Source organism: Rosa chinensis, chromosome 1 (assembly GCF_002994745.2).
Source record: "Rosa chinensis cultivar Old Blush chromosome 1, RchiOBHm-V2, whole genome shotgun sequence".
Lineage (NCBI taxonomy): Eukaryota > Viridiplantae > Streptophyta > Magnoliopsida > Rosales > Rosaceae > Rosa > Rosa chinensis.
The window spans coordinates 42,257,506-42,280,843 of record NC_037088.1 but is presented as its reverse complement, the minus strand read 5'-3'; the positions used below and the strand labels follow the sequence as shown (position 1 = coordinate 42,280,843).

Below are 23,338 nucleotides of genomic sequence, written 5' to 3'. Positions count from 1 at the left end.
CTATGCCTATTTATAGGCTCCTTCAAGTGCGTTTTGGATGGCTGTGATCAAGCGGTGGAATTATGGCTGGCTGGGATGAAGCGGTGGCTGGATGGATGGCCACGATCACACAGTTGGTTTTTCTTTTATTTTTCTAAAATCCCATAACTTCGAAAAATCGTTATAAATAGCTCGATTACTCGGAAAATTCCCCGAAAATTTCCACGAACTCATCGAGTCGTGGACTTTATTATCCAACTCCTAGATTGAGGATTTAACTTTATGAAAATTTCTGAAAATTCCCTCGAGCATCTTGACACTCATGGAGATCGTTAAATAATTTCACGTACGATCTCCATTAAGCTCGACACACTTTTCCGGGGCTCACAATCACCATGATGTACGCTATCCATGGCGTCATGGATAAAGACTATGTTAACCCTAGGATGGTGGTGGACGGGAGCGGCTTCGGAGGCAGCGGCGGCGGTCACACTCAGTCAAAGAATCAACTTTTGATTCATGCTTCGTTTCGCTCGAGAGAAAGGATGCCCATGTGAAGTCTTTAGTAGACGGATCATCATATCATGACTATGATGACCTATCTTGTCGTGACAAAGCCAATATGTGTCTAAATCTAAGAGATCTTCTCTCATAACTTCATTGGATTTAACAGCTCGAATAGTGGCATAAAGTTCACTAGAGAGACATATAAACTTCTCTAAGATGCGCCTTTGTTCGCAATCGTTAGAGGTATTGCAAAGGAACTCATTTCCGTTCTCTACATGCGTTTTCGCATGGAATCTGCTGGCTATTTATAGGTGCGATTTGCCCTAGGAGCGTAGAGAGTTTCTGTGACAGTAATCAAGGTGCCATTTGGCAAGGGGAACTTGGGCTATTCCATGTCCTTGAATTAATACTGATGGCCCAGCCATCGTAATCACAAAGTAATATGCTCATAATCAAAATTGAGTCATAATGAAAAGAACTCGAAATTTTATTCATAAGTCAACGGAGTTGCATCATTGTCTCTTTGACCAAAGAAAATCTAATCCAAAATCTTAGCTAATGCAAAACAATGGTAGTCGTCTAACTTCTTTCGGTAATTCCAAAATAAATGCGATCAGGTGAGTAGAGAGATGTCGGTGGAGCAAGGCTCGCTTAAGTACCACTAATCTCATAACCTTCCTAGACATAACACTTACTTTGGGTGAGCCTACTTTGAAGAAAGACTAAACCATTGGCATCTACTACAAAAATATATGGCAATTGCCTATTACATCTCTTGGAAAAAATAAAGACTTAAACATAATTGGTGATCTATTGATCCCAGCCAGATTTGTAGTCTTCAACCCTTCATTCTAGATCATCTTCTTGATCTTCTTGTTCCACATAGTGAGCTTCTCTTGCTTCACAATATGCTTTGTAGGCGGTGACAATTTCTTCACGAGCTCTACAAATGTGTGCCCAATGACCGGATACTCCACATCGAGAACATACATCTCTTTGCTCAGACTTCATTGATTGAGGCGCTTTGAAAGCGTCATTTAGATGGCTCTTAGTGTTGGTGGCGCCACCAACATGGCCAGAGGCGTTGCCTCCCTCTCTCTTTCCACGTTGACCTATTCGGTTCCGTGTTCGCCTATTTGGCAATTACCTTCCCAAGTAGAGCGATTATATGGACCAGAACGTCTAGAAGTATCCCTAAGATTAAGGTTTCGCTCTTGGCGCCCTCTCTTAGGGGCGCGACTATAATTGGATTCCGGACTATACTATGTTTCCACGGATCTCAAATTATAGTTCTTTACAAGGATGTTGTCATACTTTTCAGTGACATTCATAGCTCCAATGAGCTCATGAAAACTTGTGATCCGTCCTGCAGTAACATCGATTCGATAGTTCTTAGCAACCATCAATGTAGAGACGGGAAATGTAGAGAGAGTCTTCTCAATCAACATCGCATATGTGATCTCTTTACCACAGAATTCCATTAAGGATTTAATGCGAAGTGCTTCCGAGTTGTAGTCAAGAACTGACTTGAAATCACAGAAGCGGAGGCTATGTCATCTCACTTCTAGATCAGGAAGCAGGGAGTCACGGACGTTGCCAAATCTTTCTTCGAATGAGACCCACAGCCTTCTAGGGTCTTCTTCATTCATACACTCGTATTGGAGCGAATCATCTATATGATGAGTCATTAGGATGATGGCTTCGCCTTAATTACCTCTAAGGCTGCTCTATTTGGTTCCAAAGCTTGAGCTTGGTCAACAGTTAGCACGTCCTGGCTAGGCTAGAGAATCATATCCAGGATTCCATCAGCCTTGAGATGCTGGCGGACATCACGAACCCACCTGTGATATCCAGAGCCAGTTGTTCCCAATGGAGCAAACTCCAATTTGTTCAGGTTACTCATCCTGAAAGAGAACAGAAGTTAGGGTTAGTTTCGGAGCGTAAAAGGCTAACACGAAAACATATAAAATTTCTGAGCGTAGTCGCTCCCAAGAAATTATGAATTTCTGAGCATAATCGCTTTCAAAAAATTAGGAATTTCTTAGCTTAGTTGCTTCCAAGAAATTCGATTCCAAGAGGGGTTGGATTAGATCGAAACAATGATGTGTTTATGGTCGATCATAACTTCTCAACAAACTCTAAGTTTGGAGGACTCTACAAGCTCCAAGCTTGGAGTGAGCATGAACCCCCACAGTTCAGCTTAATTTGGTCTCCCCTATGATGAAGAAAGGGGGGTAGAAGAAGGGAGGTTACAAGTCCCCGAGAAAAAGAAGCGAAAAAGAATAAAAAACTTCAAAAGCGGGAACTTTTAGTAAACCATACCTCTTAGGATTGTAGAGCGTATTCGATCCTCATTGTAGGATTGCAGACGAGCTTCAGTCCTAGGCGAATCAAACTTGTCGGAGCAAATTTGCTTCTGAACAGCTCCCACTCCGATTGGTGTACAGGTCTCAAAACGACTCTAATAGGGCTGAAATTTGGAGGTTAGATAGAAGAGACAGAGGCAAATAACTTTGATGAAGGAAGAATTTTGATCTGAAGTTCTGAACTAGACGTTTCCGGGCCTGCAAACTGACTGATATGCACAGGAACGAGAGGAGAAGGATGCAATGGGCATGCAGCGGTGCTGCAGGGGCAGCGGACGTGCGGCGGTGCTGCAGGAGAGCAGAAGAGGTGAGTCTCAACAGTGGTGAGGCAGCTAGCGTGGGCTAGGTGCTTGCGGTAGAGAAGAAGATTTTCAGGTTTTTGGTTTTTGATTTTTGTGGTTATGGTTCGTGCTGATAACGTATTTTAGAGAAACAGGAATTGAGAGAAAATCGTTATATATTCTCATTGATAATAGGGGCCTCTTTATATAGTAAACCATACCTCTTAGGATTGCAGAGCGTATTCGATCCTCGTTGTAGGATTGCATACGAGCTTCAGTCCTAGGCGAATCAAACTTGTTGAAATTCGGAGCAAATTTGCTTCTGAACAGCTCCCACTCCGATTAGTGTATAGGTCTCAAAACGACTCTAATAGGGCTGAAATTTGGAGGTTAGATAGAAGAGACAGAGGCAAATAACTTTGATGAAGGAAGAATTTTGATCTGAAGTTCTGAACTAGACGTTTCGGGGCCTGCAAACTGACTGATATGCACAGGAACGAGAGGAGAAGGATGCAATGGGCATGCAGCGGTGCTGCAGGGGCAGCGGACGTGCGGCGGTGCTGCAGGAGAGCAGCAGCGGTGAGTCTCAACAGTGGTGAGGCAGCTAGCGTGGGCTAGGTACTTGCGGTAGCGAAGAAGATTTTCAGGTTTTTGGTTTTTGATTTTTGTGGTTATGGTTCGTGCTGATAACGTATTTTAGAGAAACAGGAATTGAGAGAAAATCGTTTTATATTCTCATTGATAATAGGGGCCTCTTTATATAGAGGATTGCAATGCATAGAATCCTAATTATACAAGGAAAGGTAATCATACATTGAATATGAATATCTAGATCCTTCTAATTAATCCTATTACCACTAAGTCAAGTAACCTAAGGTTTGGGCCAGACACACAAACACGGATATACTTAAACAGATGAAATTTTGTTTGTTTTTTATTTTTTATTTTTATTTTTTTTTGTTAAACGATGAAATCGTGAGACGAGCTATTTTACTCATTTTGCATGCCTTGGAATTGAAGGGATGCGTGACAAAGCCAGCCAAACACTCCACCTTCACATTTAGAGCACAATTATGACAACTCTTTGTCTAGTTAGCACAACTGGAAAATTTCAAACTGATTCCAATGACGTCTAATATATATATTGGATGCATGACAGTATTTTTACCATCAATTTATATCCAAATTCAATACAGAGATTCTTTTTGAAATATGCCGGACATGTCCAGGCTTATAATTTGACATGCTCGACTTCATTTACTACTGCAACGATTGTCAAAAGTTTAACTCGACTCTCGATTTACCACACATACAACCCGAAAATGGCTTACATTAGGCATATGAAGTTATTTCTTTTACAAGATTTGGTACTTGGGGTCTTGGGTTATTGGACGGACAACAGTGGTGAAAACTTGGTAGATGCTTCCAAGCATTCCTATATATGAAAGGTTCCTACTAAATTGCAGTCACTGCAATCTGTTGCTCATCTCGATTTTGATTTAGAAAAGAACAGGTATCATCTGTAATTTGGGACGACAAGGATCAAGTAACCATTTTTTTTTTTTTTTCGTGGGGTCCATGCCTGACTTCAGCGACTTCATATCCCCAAATGAAAATCGAGTATTTCATTACTTACCTCATCGTTGACGAGCTTCAATCTCTGTTGTGTTTGTTAATAAATGGCTGCTTCTTCGTCTTAATTATAGCAATCCTAATTCCTATATATGAAATCCCTCGAGTTCTTCTCTTTTTTCCTTCTTGCTTATATAAATGTACGTACTGGTAATCTTGATCATTCATGCGTCTGCAATCTGATTAGAAAAGAACATGTATCATCTGTAACGCGTGGAATTGGGCGAAAAATAGGCCTTATCCTACCGACAAAGATAAGTAATGATCTCTTGCAATTTCCAACCATTGAATTTCTTGGGTCCATGCTTGACCTGGACTCTCCTTCAGCGACTTCATATCCCTAACTAACTAGCAATCAGAAAATTGAGTATCTCATTTCTTAATTACCTCATCGTTGACGAGCTTCAGTCTCTCTGGTAGTTCTTAATGGCTGCTGCTTCGTCTTCATCATGTGAAGGCAGTTTCAAATACGACGTTTTCATCAATTTCAGAGGCGAAGACACACGTAGGTGTTTCGTCTGCCATCTTTACGAAGCTCTGAAACAGAAAGCACTCAACACCTTTATAGATTCGGAAGAGCTTAGAAAAGGCGACGACCTTTCGGAGCTACTCAAAGCTATCCAAGACTCGAGGCTTTCGATTGTAGTTTTCTCTAAAGACTATGCCTCTTCTACATGGTGCTTAAAAGAACTGGTCCAGATCTTGGAGTGTGTGGATACGCAGAAGCAGAAAGTGGTGCCGATTTTCTATGAAACAGATCCTTCCGATGTTCGCAAACTGAAGGGGAGTTTTGCAGAAGCTTTTGCAAAACATGAAAGCGATTCCAGTGTCGTCAACGAAGAGTTGGAGAGCTGGAAGTCCAGTTTAACGAGAGCCACCAATTTATCCGGTTGCGACTCCAGAAATTATCAGTAATATTTTTCATACTCTTACTTTTATTTTTTTATTTTTTTATTTCGATTAGTCATGCTCTTACTTTATTAGTTCAAGAATAAAGATCAAGTGATCATACCTTTGTCGCCAGATGCATGGCTCGGAAAAAGGTGTTTGCATAATCTAGACAATTGACAAAGCCATCTCTTTCCTTATAAGTCATACCACGGTGAAATACCAACACAGAACAGTGAAAACAATTTGTTTAAAAGAAAAAGGGTTCTCTTTTAGGGATGCCCAAAGGCCCTAATTTTATTTTTTTTTTGGGAGTTACAAAAGAACTAGCTGGCTATTTTAATTTTCGTGTTCAGTTTGCATATTTATATTTGACCAAAAAAAAAAATTTAGATATTTACAAAGTATAGAGAACAACTATTCAATGAATAGTGATTGAACAATTTTGCCCCTCTCTCTACAACGCGGGGCCTTACTGTATACCTAAGACAACTTTATTTTTTTTTTAGAGTAATGGGGGCCCAAGGCCCAAACAATACAAAAATGAAGTAGACAGCCGAGCCTGTTAGAAAACTCCTAGGCCAACCACGTCATCTAAAACAGCTTGAACAATAAAATCTGGGGAGGTGTATAGAATAAACAAATTCCCAGGTCTTGATAATTATCTATAATTAAGAATGGAAGCAAACTAATTTATAATGCTAGAGATCTTTAGCATGCTAGTTATCTTTAAATCAAATGTCAAAGCATCTAAAGTGTTATTTTAGTTAGTCACTTCTACATTAGGTATGTGTCAATTTTGTCTATTTTAACTAGTTTTTAGTTTATATTAGTTTTTTTTTTAATTTATATTTTTTTTAAATAAAAAATATTTTAAACGTATTTTATAAATTACACACAATGACTTAAAAAATAATATTTTTAATTAACAAGAATAATAGTCGCATCTCACTCTCTATATTAAGGAGTTAAAAATATAGAGAGTTAAAAATCCAAAAATTACAATGAAGAGCAATTTATGAGTTTGGTATAGTTGCTAAAATTAATAAAAATCATGCTCTTAAAAAGCTAAAGAACCAACATATAAAGTCTACTGAAAATGCTCTTATGACCCTTATACTGTTATTTAACTTTAACAGGGATGACGCTAAGCTTATCAAGGATATTGTAGAAGATATTTTTGAGAAGTTGATCCACATCTCAGCTAGTAAAACAGATGATTTAGTTGGAATGGATTCACACATAAGTGAAATGGATTTGTTGTTATGTCCCGGGGTAAATGATTTTCGCATCGTTGGAATTTGGGGAATGGGCGGCATCGGCAAGTCAACCATTGCTAGAGCTATTTATGAGAAAATTGCTTGTCAATATGAGCACTGTTGCTTTCTTGATAATGTGAAGGAAGGCTTCCTAAAAAACGGTGCAATACATACGAAAGAAGAACTTCTGGGTAGAATCTTGAAGGAAGAAAAGGGGATGTTTGGCACATTGGATAGACGTTTCAAGATGATAATGGAAAGACTAGGTAAGAAGAAAGTTCTTCTTGTTCTTGATGATGTGGACAATTTAAGCCAAATTGAAACATTACTTGGAAATAAACCTTTATTTGGCAGTGGGAGTAGAATCATCATAACAACTAGAAATAAGCACTTACTAGGTGGACTTGTGATATACGAGCCCAAGTCACCTGGTGATGCTAGTGCTCTTGAGCTCTTTAGGAAGTATGCTTTTAGAACAGCAGAACCCTCAGAGGAGTACGATCATCTATCAAGTCGTGTCATAAGATATGCTCATGGTTTGCCTCTGGCACTTAAAGTCTTGGGAGCTTCTCTTGATGGCAAAAGTGTACGTGAATGGGAAGATGAGTTGCAAAAAATAACCAAAATCCAGCACATTGGAATTCAGGGTGTGCTTAGAACAAGCTTTGATGGACTAGATGATTCACAGAAGAACATCTTTTTAGATATTGCATGTTTCTTCAAAGGAATGAACAAAAACCCTGTAATGAAGTTTTTGGAGTGTTGTGGCTTCTTTCCGCATAGTGGACTACGAGTTTTAGTTGATAGAGCTCTCATAAGTATATCCCAGTATGATAGCATCGAGATGCATGATTTACTTCAGGAAATGGGTCGAGAAATAGGAACACTCAGTAGGGTGTGCAATTATGAAGATATTGATCGTGTGTTAACTCAAAATACGGTGAGATATATATGATTACGCTGTCTTTTCATACCGTTGTATTTATATCTGTCAGCTAACCTTTTTTTTATATTTTTTTTATCTCAAATATGGATCTGGACATGTGATCGCACACTCGATTAATTTCATCTTTGTTAACCAGGCTACAGAAGCAATTAAAGGCATGACCCTAGACTTGTCCAACTCAGACGAGGTATACTTAAATACTGAAGCCTTTGTTAGCATGAGGAAACTAAGATTGCTTCAGATTCATGATCATAACAATTACATTGACCTTGATGGCGAATTTTTTGAGCGGTGCTTAGACTCTAACTGCAAACAACACGTGACTGGGGACTTAAAGTTTCTTTCTCATGAGTTGAGGCTTCTCGTCTGGCATGGATGTCCCCTGAAGTCTTTGCCATTTAAATTTCAACCGAAGAATCTTCTTTACCTTGACATGTCTTATAGTCACATTGAACAACTTTGGGAAGGAACCAAGGTACAGGAAAGTGAAAATGATTAATATCTCTCTTTTAAACGTTTTTTTTTTTTTATAAGATCTCTGTTTTAAACGTTAGGTTCTCATGTACCTTATTCTCTGACACGTGTGTTCTTGAATGTTTTGACAGCTTATGGAAAACGTGAAATGCATGAATTTAATTCACTCACAACGCCTTATCAAAACCCCCGACTTCACTAAGGCAACAAATCTTGAGAAACTGAATCTTAAAGACTGCATAAGTTTATCGGAGGTTCATCCATCCATTTCAGCTCTTAAAAACCTTGTTCAGCTGAATCTAAGTGGTTGCATAGAACTTAAGAGTCTCTCCAGCAGCATTCATATGGAATCTCTTCAAATTCTTAATCTCTCAGGCTGCTCAAGTCTTGAAAAGTTTCCAGAGATTTCAGGAGTTATGAAGGAGCTATGGGATCTTCGACTAGATGGGACTGAGTCAAATAAGACAAGAGATAGAGAATGAATTTTCTGATGTATTATTACACACATTCTGTGGTGTATATAAACAGATTACAATCGTACTACAACGTACTACACAACCTATACAAGGTAAGTAATTACAACGATATATTCCCTTATAGTCAATTCCTAATAGGGAACGATGACTCACACTAACACTCCCCCTCAAGTTGGCGCATATACATCAACCATGCCCAACTTGCTAAGTGAGTCATAAAATGCCTTCCTGGAAACTCCTTTGGTAAGTACATCTGCAAGTTGCTCTTCAGTTGGAACAAAAGGAAAGCTAATAATTTTGGCATCTAGCTTCTCCTTTATGAAGTGACGATCAACCTCCACATGTTTAGTACGATCATGCTGTACTGGATTCTGTGATATGTCAATAGCTGCCTTGTTATCACAATACAACTGCATGAAATTTTTGAGTTTGAAACCCAGATCACGTAACAGATTTCTCAGCCACAACAATTCACACACTCCGTGAGCCATACCTCTATACTCGGCCTCAGCACTAGAACGTGCCACAACCTTCTGTTTCTTACTCTTCCATGTAACCAGATTACCTCCCACAAAGGTAAAGTAACCTAATGTCGATCTCCTATCTGTGATATTTCCAGCCCAATCTGCATCTGTGAAGCCACAAACCTCAAGAATGTTGTTATGTTTAGAAAATAGTACTCCCCTTCCTGGAGCTGACTTCAAGTACTTCAGAATCCGCATAACCGCATCCATGTGACTCTCACTCGGATTATGCATGAACTGACTCACCACACTCACTGCATATGCAACATCTGGTCTAGTATGAGCCAAATAAATCAAGCGCCCAACTAACCTCTGATAGCGAGCTCGATCAGTGGGTACCTGATCTGGATACTCAGCTAAACAATGGTTCTGCTCAATAGGAGTGTCAATAGGTCTGCAATCCAACAAACCTGTCTCTGTCAGCAAGTCAAGAACATACTTCCTCTGGCACAAATAGATTCCTTCTCTCCCCCTGGCTACCTCAATTCCTAAGAAGTACTTAAGCTCACCCAAGTCCTTCATCTCAAACTCAGAGGCTAGCTGTCTCTGCAGTCTATCCATCTCAACAGTATCATTACCAGTGATTACCATATCATCTACATAAATAATTAGAGCTGTTACCTTCCCTTGTTGATGCTTGAGAAACAAGGTATGGTCTGAGTTACTCTGCCTGTAACCAACCTTCCGCATAAACTGTGAAAATCTTCCAAACCAAGCACGTGGTGATTGTTTGAGACCATACAGAGATTTTCTCAATCTACAGACAAAATCACCAGGAGAAGCAACTACATACCCAGGTGGAAGGCTCATGTACACTTCCTCGGCTAACTCTCCATGAAGAAATGCATTCTTGACATCAAACTGTCGGAGTGGCCAGTTTAAACTAGCAGCAAATGAGAGCAGAACCCGAATAGTGTTCATCTTGGCAACAGGGGCAAATGTTTCATCATAGTCTATACCATATGTCTGAGTAAACCCCTTTGCTACAAGGCGTGCTTTGTACCGATTCACTGATCCATCTGCATTATGTTTCACAGTAAACACCCAACGACAACCTACAGCCTTCTTGCCTTGTGGTGGAGGCACAAGTTGCCAAGTGTTGTTCTTCTGCAACGCCTCCATCTCTTCCTCCATTGCCTTCCTCCACTTTGGATCCCCCAACGCATCCTGCACTTTGTTAGGTACTGATACAGAAGATATATGATTCACAAATGATTCATATGACTTAGACAATCTCCTAGTGGACATATAATTAGCTACTGGGTATTTTGATTTGGCAGTAAGAGTAGGTTCATATCTTTTGACTGATTGACCCCGAGTGGTCCTATTTGGTAACACATATTGCTCAACACTAGACTCACTACTACTAGTACTAGTGGGTGGACATACCTCAAATGAGTGATCTTCCGTACCAGGAAGCTGTGGGTCAGGGGTAGAAGCGATGGCAGGAGGGGCAGTCGGGTCTTCAACTTCATTTTCAGCCATAGAAACTGGTGCCTGGATGCTTGGAGCTACTGCTTCAAGAGGTGGCGAGCTTATGGTCTCAACTGGATCCGTCAAAATACCTCCTGTCTGTGTGACTTCTTCCTCTCCTCCTTCTGTTTCCTCCCCCTCTCCATGATACAGCTCTTCAAAATATGAATTCTCCCCCTGAAGAGTTGTATCTGAAGAGGAAAAATAACTCATGTCCTCAAAGAAGGTAACGTCCATAGTGACATAGTACTTCCTGGTAGGTGGATGATAGCACTTGTATCCCTTCTGATTCCCTCCATAGCCAACGAAGACACACTTAAGTGCCCGGGCATCCAACTTAGACCTCTGGTTTTTAGGAACATGGACAAAGGCAACACAACCAAAGACACGAGCTGGAAGATTATGAAAGGAAGGTAAGGAGACATGAGATGCAAGAACCTCAAATGGAATTTTTCCCTGAAGGACGCTAGATGGAAGACGATTAATAAGATGGGAGGAAGCCTGTACAGCATCGCCCCAAAGATACTTAGGCATATGAGCACTAAAGAGAATGGCACGAGCCATATCAAGTAAATGACGGTTTTTCCTTTCAGACACTCCATTTTGTTCTGGTGTTTGTGGACATGTAGTTTGGTGAACAATCCCATTAGTTGTAAAAAACTCTTGGAAAACATGATTAACATATTCCCCCCTATTGTCAGACCGAAGGACTTTAATGGTGCTATGGTATTGTGTTTGAACAAGAGTACGAAAAGTTTGAAAAGCTGGAAAGACTTCATCTTTGGTTTTTAGCAGAGCAACCCACGACAATCTTGTACAATCATCAATAAATAACACAAAGTATCGCATACCCGACACAGTGGGTTCTCTATATGGTCCCCAAACATCAGAATGAATCAACTCAAAAGGAGCAACACTTTTATTAGAAATACTAGGAGAATAAGTAGCACGATGACTCTTGGCCAAAACACATGTTTCACAATGTAAACTAGACTCATCCACACCAATAAACAAAGTAGGCATGGTTTTTCTCATAAGACTAAAAGAGGGATGCCCTAAACGGCGATGCCACAACCAGATTTCACTTAGCTTATCAGAACTCGAAGTCAAAGCGGCGCGGGACTGTGCTCCTGGTTTCTCTCCTGCGTATGTCTGATCCAGATGGAACAACCTGCCCCTCAGATACCCCCGACCAATTATCTCCCTGGTGAGAAGATCCTGAAAAATCACATACATAGGATAAAAGGTTACAGAGCATTTAGACTCAGTATTCAACTGGGGAACAGATATCAAATGGTGGGACAAGTCAGGCACATATAACACATTATGAAGTTCTAAGGTAGGAGTAATACGAACTGACCCTGACCCTAACACAGGAAATGCCTCACCATTGGCATTAGTTACGCAGGACACTGGTGGGGAAGACAATTCAGTAAAATATGATTTGTCATAAGTCATATGATCGGAGGCACCAGAATCAATAATCCATGTATTAGAACCAACAAAAGTAGAAACCTTTAAAGCCATACCAATTTTACCTCGACCAGCTATAGAGGCTGTAGGAGTAACTCCACCTGCTGTATGATGATCTTGGCCAACTACTCCATAGAAATCCGGTTCTTGGACCAATTGAACAGCAGCTGCTTTCGCCTTAGGACGATAACCTTGTTTTTTAGGTTTAAGGTGTGGGTTCAACTTCCAACAAGTCTCCCGAACATGCCCAAGGTCATTGCAATAAGAACATTGAGGACGAGGACGGTTGGTGAAGCCTTGTGGTGAACCTTGCTGATGAAATGAGGCTGAGTTCTGCTGCTGAAGGAAAGGTGCCGGTGACTTGGCCTGAATGGCTAAGCTAGATACTTCAATCTGTGCATGTTTGACACTCTCCTGTTGAGACTCATCCTTACGAATGTATGTAAAAGCTGTGTTCAAACTAGGAGGGTCTGTCATTCTGAGCAATTCTCCCTTGGCACTGCTATGCTTCTCATCAAGCCCTCTCAGAAATACATGAACTCTTTCTAGCTCCTTCTCCTTCTGGTACCACACAAGATCTTCCTGATTCTTGATCTTGCAAGGACGCTTCTGATCAATTTCAGCCCATACATTCTTCAGCTTGGTGAAATACACAGCTACTGATTGCCCATTCTGTTGCATACTAGCAGCTTTACATATCAATTCATGAACCTGTATAAAATCAGACTCGTTAGTATACAAATCCCCCAATGTCTTCCAGATCGCCTCAGCAGTTTCACATTCCTCCACCATCTGTAGCACATCATCAGTCATGGCTCGAAATAGAATTGACATTACAAACCCATCATCATCTTCCCACTTAGCATAGGCCTCCACATCATCTTCACCAGGAGCCTTAATTGTTCCAGTCACATGCCCCATTTTGTGTATTCCACGGAGATAAACTGACATAATTTTCTTCCACGTTCGGAAATTTGTACCAGTGAGTTTGGTACCCCCGAAAGAACCACCTTCTGAGCTCTTGACAGAGACCTCAACCTTCTGGACCTCATTGGCCTTAGAACTTTGACTGTCATCACCACCCATTGTAATAGTACAAGAGCAATAAACACACGAATCCCAAAGTACGCAGCGGAATTAAGAAGAATAGAATGCTCCAAAAAATTAATAATAACAGATTTTTTTTTTTTTTTTTTTTTTTTTGAACCTGTTAGAATTGACTCGGAGATCTGGAGTTGACCGAGTTGACTCACTGAACCAGTTGACCGAGTTGACTCACTGAACCAGTTTGACCGAGTGACCGATTGGAGAAATTGGAGATCGGGCTCTGATGTGATGTAAGAGGCAGACGAAGGCGGCTGACAAGAGGCGAGGCCGGTCTGGTCCAGGGAACTGACGGCGGAGCGAGGAGCAAGGAGCGAGGATCGCCTGCGTCGATCTCTGGTAGTTGGGCGACGGAGCTGGACGAGCAAGGATCGCTGATTCTGGGCGATCTAGAGATCGACAGCGAAGGGGACGAAGGGAATCGGGTCCGATGCAATCTGGAACGAGGAGGGAATCGGGTCTGATGCGATCCGGAACGAGGAGGGAATCGGGTCCGATGCGATCCGGAACGAGAAGGAACTCGGGCTTGATGCAGACGAAAGGAGTCGGTTCCGATGCAGACTTTGATGCCGGATCTGGTCTTGGAGATGATACCGCCGAAGTCAAACAACCTTGTTGTTTGACGGACGCTCAGAATATAGTTAAGAGGTGAACCCTAACAACGGATTCTAACTCCTCAATTGAGATAAAAACGACGAGACAAAGTCCTTGCGGATCTCTGCTCTGATACCAAGTCAAATAAGACAAGAGATAGAGAATGAATTTTCTGATGTATTATTACACACATTCTGTGGTGTATATAAACAGATTACAATCGTACTACAACGTACTACACAACCTATACAAGGTAAGTAATTACAACGATATATTCCCTTATAGTCAATTCCTAATAGGGAACGATGACTCACACTAACAGACTGCAATTAAGAAACTTCCCTCATCAGTCAATAAACTTAAGGGGCTTTTTTTTTTGGCCCTTACAGGATGCATACATCTTAGAAGTCTTCCAAGCATCATTCAAATGAACTCTCTTCGACTCCTTGATCTTTCTGGTTGCTCACATCTTGAGGAGTTTCCAGAGATTTCAGAACATATGAAGGAGCTATCTGGTCTTTATTTAGATAAGACTGCAATTAAAGAGCTGCCATCATCTATTGAATTTCTTCATGGGCTTGCTACATTAAGCATGACAAAATGCAGAAGCCTTGTTTGTCTTCCAGTCGAGATTTGTAATTTGCCATACCTTAAAGAGCTGTGCCTGGCTGGTTGCACAAAACTTTCTAACTTGCCTGAGAAATTGGGGAATTTAAAATCCTTGAGAGATCTTGCAGTAGAAGGAAGTGGTATTAAACAACTCCCTTTCTCTATCTTACATTTGAGCAGGCTTAGTTCATCATTATTATGCAATGGATGTAAAGAAATGACGGCACCCTTTTCATCATGGCCACTGTGGATAAAAGCAGACCGCAGTTGCTCTGTTCTGGTACATCTTGATTTAAGTGACTGCAACCTGTTGGAATTATCAGATGGTATTGCTCATCTCTCTTCTTTGGTATCATTAAAGCTGTGCAGAAACAATTTGGAGAGCATACCTGCAACAATGAATATGCTTGAAAAGTTAACAGATCTCGATTTAGAAGGCTGCAACAGACTGAAATCAATACCAGAGCTCTCATCAAGTATATGTTATATAGATGCGCATAATTGCACGGCTTTGGAAATAGTTTCCCCTGTAAAGCTTCTGCATGAAGATGGTTTTTGCTTCACATTTTCTAATTGCTTGAAGCTATCGAGAAAAAATCCATTCATAGAGATTGTCGAAACTCATTCTCAACATCAGGTTCTCTCTCTGTCTCTCTGTCTCTCTGTCTCTCTCTCTCTCTCTCTCTCTCTCTCTCTCTCTCTCTCTCTCTCTCTCTCTCTCACAGACACACACACACACACACAGACTTGAATTTAATTTAACCTAACTGTTACTTCAATGTATAGGATACTCGACTGAAACATCTTTTCGGTGGTATGCACCTTCCCGAAAGTCAAATTGCCCGTTGGTTCAACTCTCTTCGCAAGGGACTATTAGTAACTCTTCCCGGAAGCGAAATTCCCGATTGGTTCAATCATCAGTGCAGGGGATCTTCAGTAACTGTACGGCTACCACCGAATTGGTTATTTAACAAATTATTGGGGATTGCCATATGCGCTGTCAGTAACCAGTGTGCTCATAGTAATGTATCTCTTCAATCTTCTTTATGTTTTTGTACCTTCAAAGGAAATCATGGTCAGCGCAGTTTCAGATTTCCGTTCCTCCATGAGCGATTCAGAACTGACAGATTACTTGAGTCAGATCACATGTTCCTGCGGTATAAAACTGGCCCAATTCCAATAGACTGGTACAATGATGAACACTACTACACTGAGGCAAAAATTAGTATTGTGGTAGACAATGGAGTCTCCAGGAATGATTTCATGACACTAAAAGTCTGTAGTTGCATTACAAGTTGCGGGGTTCGTTTCTTTGAAATTAATCATGAGGAATTGCAGAATCTAAGCACGCCTTCACCCGAAATTAATACTGACAGCTGCAGATCGATGACAATCAGTGAGTACTGAAGGAAAGGAAGAGAGAAAGGAAGCTTAAGAAACTTGGAGAGATTCAGAGGAAGGTGCAGAGAGAGAGAGAGAGATTTGTTGGCTACCTTCTCGATGACTTGGAGAAAGAGGCAGAAAGGGAAAGGGAATGGTGTCTCCGGCACCAGAGTTGGTCAGTAGAAGCGAAACACCTAGCTGCTCGATCCATGTAATTAGTCTTGTGCATGGTATTCTTCCTTACTTTCCGTATTTTCATTTTGCAATGATATCTTTTGATTTTGATTAATTTCCTTGGAATGTGTATTAATCGTTATACTGCGTCCATTAGGTATTTTAATCCCCGCGTTTTGGCAACGATTTCCTGTCACCTGCATGATTGTTGACAAGTAACCAGTGTAGGAGCTGTGCTGAAGGACATATGTAAAAACTTAAAATTAGAGAGGTGGAACTCAATCATTCTTATTTGGAATAATCACAAAATACAAACTCATGCACCTTTATTACATATCTTTTATATTTAAATAACAAGGTCTCCTCTCAAAAAAATAACAAGGCCATGTTATGTACCAATAAAGCCCATCAGTTAGCCCTAGTGGGCTAGTGGTGAGAAAATATGGAAAATTAAGTTCGGATTAGGTTATGTCAAATATTAGATCCTCTTCGTTGAAATTTCTAATAACAATAATAATAACGATGTACCAACTACCAACCAAGCCAGTAAGCCACATCAATTAATTGTAACACACGAAATTTTCATTTATTATATCTTTATTCCGAGCTTAAAAATCATTAATAGGTCCCACATACATGTGTTAGTCCAAGCTTATGTTATTGGCTTATGTTAAAAATGTTCACTATTAATTTATTCCTTTAAATATATTACCATTATCCTCTAGAGGCTTACTCATTTAAATGTCAGTTTTAAGGGACTCTGAGAGACAAATACATCTCAACGACTTAACTACATGTATTAAATTTAAAAACTGAAATTATAACAAAACTGTACGTTTATTTTCCGCCGTCAAATTCATTTATCCATCACCGTCCTTTAAAAATTGTCTTAGGTGTGCAGGCCCTACATTTACTCCAAATAGATGTGTTTCTATTAATTCGGACCACTACATGATAATGCTACATGATACTCGGAACCACAAAATAATTACTCCCCAACTTAAGTTCGAATTAACCTAATCAAACTAAACTATGTTAACTTGGTAATTACTATAGGTTCTGTACAATTAAATAATTTTAAGCGGCAGGAACCTCTGGTAGTTTATTCAAGTTCTGTAAGTTTGATACCTCATTTAGGCTTTTCGTTTTGGTGTTTTAATTGGGTTTTTTTTTTGGTGATTTTTTTAAGTTTTTTGCTAAACTGACACTCCTATAACAAGACCACTCTAGCTGCCCCTATATATATTTTCTAGGGTTGAGTTATGCTTAGCATGGACAAATACTTTATAATGTTTATGTAAGAAATACACACACACACACACACACATATATATATATATATATATAAAATGAAAATTTAAATAAAATAAAACACAGGATCAATAAGTTCTGAAAACCCCACTTTTTTATAACTTACCAAACCAGTTTCCAACTTCTACACCTTACTAGTTCACTGTTAACATACAACATATGCAAGCAGGGTTAAAACTCACAGTTTCATCCGAAGCAGAAAAGGATTGAAAACAGTGCATACATTTGTCTAGAAGACAAGCCCTATCAATGAGGCTTCAAAAGAATGATCACCTGATGATGACCAATCCGTGTCTCACTTACACGACCAAGGTGACGAAGGACCTGTGAAGCAGCAAAAGGGCACTAAGAGTAAAAGTTTCTTCACTGAAGTAGCTGAATTTGTAAAGAGTCATGAAATAAAATGCTATTTTAGAGAATACACAAATCAAAGTCATGATCTTCCAAGTCCAAGTATATATGACAGAAACAACTACTTATATTAGTTACTGATAAAAGAGGATTGGACTTGTGACGTCTTTATTAGTCCTAAAACCCTAAACCCTAGACAAGTTAACCAACAGTGACAACCGACAAAGCTACATGCTCATTGATTGACATGGCAATACAAATTACAGAATTCCCATACTCGACACATTATTTGTAAAAACAATGGTTCCAAAAGGATATTGCTTATTTCTCTTCTTCTTTTTTTAGTACAGATGAACAATGAGCGACAAAATATGAGGTAGGCAGCCCCAATCCTGATAAAAGTGGGACTAAGGACCTGACTGGCCATGAAAATTTCACAAAAGGGACGTCATCTTCGTCCCCAATCAAATTCAAGGGTTTATGAGGAAAAAGCAGAGAGGAGAGAGAGAGAGAGAGGTATTATTAGGAATTGATCTAGACATTTGAGATGTAGAAGGTACCAGCTAGCTAAGTGTGTTAATTCCTTCACCACCCTACTCAGGACCTGAGAACAGACCCAATAACCTGATTTAAAATCACTTACCAAGGCCTTTTCCAAACGATCTCCTGCCACCTGCGTGATAATTGATAACCAAAATCAGACCTGTGCGAAAGATGTACAAACCAAAAATCACAGAGGCAGAACACAAACATTCTTCTTTGGAGCAGCTATGAGCTGATAATTTGCTTCAGCATATGTTGCCATGTCATTAATATTGTATTGACCTTTTCTAGTGTAAGCCTTCCGGAAGGCTAGATACAGAAGACCTCTTTTTTAAATATCTACCCACCATGGAGTAGATATACAACAGCTTAATATATAGCATTTCTTTTGAGGTCGTAGAAATCATTTTCTCCTCTTTGGAGGCAAAAGAATGATCACCCGATTATGACCAATCCGTGTCTCACTTAAACGACCAAGGTGACGAAGGACCTGTTAAGCAGCAAAAGGCACCAAAAATAAAAGTTTCATCACTGTAAGTAGCTAAATTTGTAAAGAGTCGGGAAAGATAAATGCTATTTCAGAGAATACACAAATCAAAGTCATGATCTTCCAAGTCCAAGTAGATATGACAGAAACTACTACATTTATCAGTTATTGAGAAAAGAGGATTGGACTTGAGACCTCTTTATTAGTGAAGATGGGAGGCCATTTATGCCAAATAGAACTGAAGCTTTCTTGAGTGCACTATGATATTGTTTAAAGTTTACACAATACATGTTTGAAAAATAAAGACAAGAACCCTACTGTTAGTATTGCTTTTCCAGTGTTGTCAAGCTTCAAGGATGGTCCCTTCATGTCAGTTTCGAGAAAGAAGTGTTTTCCCTTTACTGCTTCATGCATTACTATATCTCTTATTTCCTGTATTCATTATAGTGGTATCAATGCTAATGGCATACATGGGCAGTTATAAACCATGCTTACAAATATGACAAGTTAACCAGCAGTGACAACTGACAAAGCTATATGCTTATTGATTGATATGGCAATACAAATTACAGAATCCCATACTTGACACATTATTTGTATACATCAAAGGTTCCAAAAGGATATTGCTTATTTCTCTTCTCTTTTCTTTTAGTACAGATGAACAATGAGAGAAAAAATATGAGGCAGGCAGCCCCAATCCTGATAAAAGTAGGAGTAAGGACCTGACTGGCCATAAAGAACTCAGAGAAGGGAAGTCATCTTCGTCCCTAATGAAATTCAAGGGTTTATGAGCAAAAGAGGGGGGGAGAGAGAGGGACAGGGAGGGAGAGAGGGGGCGAGAGAGAGAGAGGTATTATTAGGAATTGATCTAGAAATTTGAGATGTAGAAGGTACTAGTTAGCTGAGTGTGCTAAGTGTGTTAATTCCTTTAACATCTTACTTAGGACCTGAGAACAGATCCAATAACCTGATTTAATTCACTTACCAAGGCTTTTTCCCATCGATCTCCTGCCACCTGCATGATAATTGATAACCAAAATCAGACCTGTGCCAAAGATGTACAAACCAAAAATCAAAGAGGCAGACCACAAACATTCTTCTTTGGAGCAGCTATGAGCTGATAATTTGCTTCAGCATATGTTGCCATGTCATTAATAGCTGTGTTGACCTTCTCTAGTGTAAGCCTTCCTCTCATGTATATGCAGTTAGTAATACTCTGAGCAAGAAAATGACGCCATAACAAAGCTAGATACAGAAGACCTCTTTTTTCAATACTTACCCACCATGGAGTAGATACACAACAGCCTACTGTATAGCATTACTTTTGAGGCAGTAGAATCATTATCTCCTCTTTGGAGGAAAATTAAACCAAGTTAAAGATGGCTTGATAATTTACAATTAGTGGTCTTTCAAACCTTGATATTCATGGTCTCTGGATCAAATTTATAGCTGGAAAGAGTTGTAGAACTTTTAAAAGCGTAGAACATTCTTCAATACACACAAAGGCTCATGTTATGAGATACTTGTATGAGTTAACAAGGACTAATCCATTTTCAGCTCTGTCAGGGTTGCTTTACTCTCTTATATCTTTTTCTGAAACTTTTTGTTCATTGTGCATATGCATAGAAAGGGGAAACTTAAAAAAATAAAATAAAATAAAATTCTTATTTAGCTAGAAAAGAAATTGCAGTAGTTTGTGAATGTATAGTACTTTAGAGGAGAGACAACATTTTATACATTTTTGCCACTAGTTAACACTTGCGACAATGACAATACTGGATTGTACACAAAGTTCCACCTCTATGTAGATCTCTTTGCCAGGTTAGCATTAATTAATTTTGAGATCTCCCATCAGACAGCCCATGTGACTGTGTCCATGTCAGATGTATAACAGTATAAGTGACTACCATGATAGTATGCTATTGTTGTCCGAAAGAAAACAACAACAGGACTTCCTTTTAACAAATATAGCAAAAGAATTAAGAAAGGAAACTTTACTCACGATGACAAGGAATCCAGCATTCCAGCTCTTCAGCACTTCTAAACCACAATGGGGGTGTGGAACGACCCTTTTTCTCCTGAAATTAACAAAAACAGAAAGAATAGAGGCCCTCATACTGTACACAGAGCATGTAGCTATAGACAACTACAGAACAGACATACCATAAATTGACACAAGCGTGCGTGTGTGTGTGTGTGTGTGTGTGAGAGAGAGAGAGAAAGAGAGAGAGAGAGAGAGAGAGAGAGAGAGAGAGAGAGAGAGAGAGAGATACTTTAGGCGGCGGTGCAGGATCCTTCTCAAGCTTGAAGGTCCCAAAACCAAACCATTGTTTTGCTGAGAGCTTTCTGGAAATAAACTGAAACAAAGAAACAATATAAGCTCTCTACCAAACAAATGCAAATAAATTTCAAACTCAAATCAGCAATATGTCACCCATGGATGCTGGATGCTGAAGAAAGTTCTACTGCCATCTGTTTGTATCCAAATTCAACATTGACATACTTTCCGGAACATGAGTGGGGGCATAAAATGACATATCCTTCAATTTCCTTTGCTGCTTCAGCGATGCATCACATTGTACCAGCTAATTATACATCATTCATGGAAACACATACAACTGAAACCTTCATTAACCTTTAAAAGAAGAATTCATAGGCTCATTATACACCAGATAATCAAAATTGCTTCTTTTACTTTCCAATTCACTTAGTAAATTGATTTTCCAAGTAGCCACAAGCACGATTATCACAAACTCCACCCAAAACATGATTAAAATTATAAGGACCTCGCATACTGATATATCAACATTTTCATAAAATTTCTCAGAAATCAAACAAAGCCCAATCGACATATAGTCATATAGAGAGAGAAAAGGAACTACTTTTTCTTTGGGGATGGCTAGGGTTTCGTCGCGAACCCGGTCCTTGATGGCCTGGACCTGAAGCTCCATGGCCTTCACGGCGGCGTCGACGGACGTCAAATCGGTGACGCTGCTGGCCGGGTACACTGCAATCGTTCACATTTCAGAGATTTGCAGAATGCTATGCTTGAAATTGAATCAAAGTAGGGTTCAGTAATTGGGTCGGGTCTTACTGTTTCGGGCAATAGCGAGCTCTTGGAGCTCCGAGATCCGACTGTTAAACCCGGCGATCAGCGAGTCCAACGACGCCCCTGCTTTCTCCGCCTCCATCTCTCACTCTCTCTTCAGAAAGTTTCGATCTTCGATTCGTCGATTTTCGTTTTGAAGTTGGAAAAGCTGTTTTGGCGGGAAAATGAGAAGCATTTGAGATTTTGGGGTAGGAGAAGCCAAGAAGATAGAGGAGACGGCGTCGTATCGATAAAGGTTACCAAGTAGTGAAACTGTGAAAGTACAATAATAATACCCAGTACAACAAAAATGATCGACCATGGTAAAAGGTCTCGACTTTTTACTGCTGAAACAGGTAAGATTATTGCGAATTTCTGTTGCTAATGTGAATTTTACTGCGATTGAGATAATGGGTTTGTTTCTGTTGATAAATTTTGGAGTAATGAATTTTAGCTTTTTGGTGAAAAAATGCCAATGGTCATTTATTTGGGTCCTTGTTTGGTCTTTTCATTTGTTTTTCGCTGTCCTTGATTTGGCATTTTACTGTTAATTTTCTCTTCTTTTCCAGTTGTGGTGTTACTGCTTGATAACTAGAGTTATCTTTTGATGTGGCCTTGATCTATGAATGCTGAGCACACACCCAAAAAAAAAAATCACAAATGCTGACGCAATTTTGTCCGTAAGATATATATGCCAACGAAATCCTAGTGACATTTTATATATGAAAGCCTGGGAGTCCCATATAGGCATATCTCATTACCTTGGCATATTTGATGAATTGGACAAGGTTAAACAACGGCTGGAATGTGTTATAAAGTAGGAAGAAGATAGAGAGAGAATAGTAGGGAGGAAGTAGAAGTATATCATTCAGTCTCATTAGCCTCCTTTATATAGAGGTAGGGTTTACAACAAAGTACATAACTAATGAGTAGTTACATGGACATCCACATAGATAATAATATTTACAACACTCCCCCTTGGATGTCCATCAATGAATGATGGTATTGGACGCGCTTATTGTTGCCTCGTTAAAAACCTTACCAGGTAACAAAAACCCAGTGGGACAAAAATAACCCTGGTCGAAGGACAAAAAGAGCACAACGCGTATATGTCCTAGGTAGCATGCTTCTGGATGCTCCCCCTGATGAGAATCTCCCCCTGACTGTTGCAAGCCTCATTTATGTATATAGTAGATTGATGTGTCTATCACCGAAGTGAGACCATGTGTGCTTTGCATATAGGGGCTCATCACAAAATTTCATACCTGCAAAGGTTAAGCAATACCAACAAAACTAGACGATTTTCAATAAGCCTTACCTCCTATGATAAGATTCGAAACAATCTCATATGCTCAAATTCATACACAAAGTAAGAGCTAAACAATATAAAAAAATTGACACATTTAACTTTGTATA

At 39.7% G+C, this 23,338-nt stretch overlaps 2 protein-coding genes across 2 annotated transcripts; one reads left to right on the top strand and one right to left on the bottom strand.

Moving 5' to 3' along the window:
• Positions 1 to 4,580: 4,580 nt before the first annotated feature.
• On the top strand, positions 4,581 to 16,116 carry LOC112176582 (disease resistance protein RPV1). Its single transcript, XM_040514504.1, has 6 exons — positions 4,581 to 5,676; positions 6,793 to 7,852; positions 7,995 to 8,333; positions 8,464 to 8,785; positions 14,303 to 15,222; positions 15,372 to 16,116. Exons 1-6 carry the CDS (start codon positions 5,192 to 5,194, stop codon positions 15,990 to 15,992), a joined length of 3,747 nt encoding a protein of 1,248 aa, XP_040370438.1. The 5' UTR covers positions 4,581 to 5,191; the 3' UTR covers positions 15,993 to 16,116.
• Positions 16,117 to 16,273: 157 nt separating this feature from the next.
• On the bottom strand, positions 16,274 to 22,118 carry LOC112176630 (spindle and kinetochore-associated protein 1 homolog). Its single transcript, XM_040506743.1, has 12 exons — positions 21,929 to 22,118; positions 21,717 to 21,841; positions 21,301 to 21,419; positions 21,108 to 21,180; positions 20,837 to 20,912; positions 19,928 to 20,148; positions 19,820 to 19,849; positions 19,153 to 19,266; positions 18,556 to 18,837; positions 18,448 to 18,477; positions 17,636 to 17,777; positions 16,274 to 16,378 (listed from the first exon to the last, which is right to left on the bottom strand). The coding sequence occupies exons 1-9, from the start codon at positions 22,023 to 22,025 to the stop codon at positions 18,751 to 18,753; spliced, it is 942 nt and encodes a 313-aa protein (XP_040362677.1). The 5' UTR covers positions 22,026 to 22,118; the 3' UTR covers positions 16,274 to 16,378; positions 17,636 to 17,777; positions 18,448 to 18,477; positions 18,556 to 18,750.
• Positions 22,119 to 23,338: the final 1,220 nt, after the last annotated feature.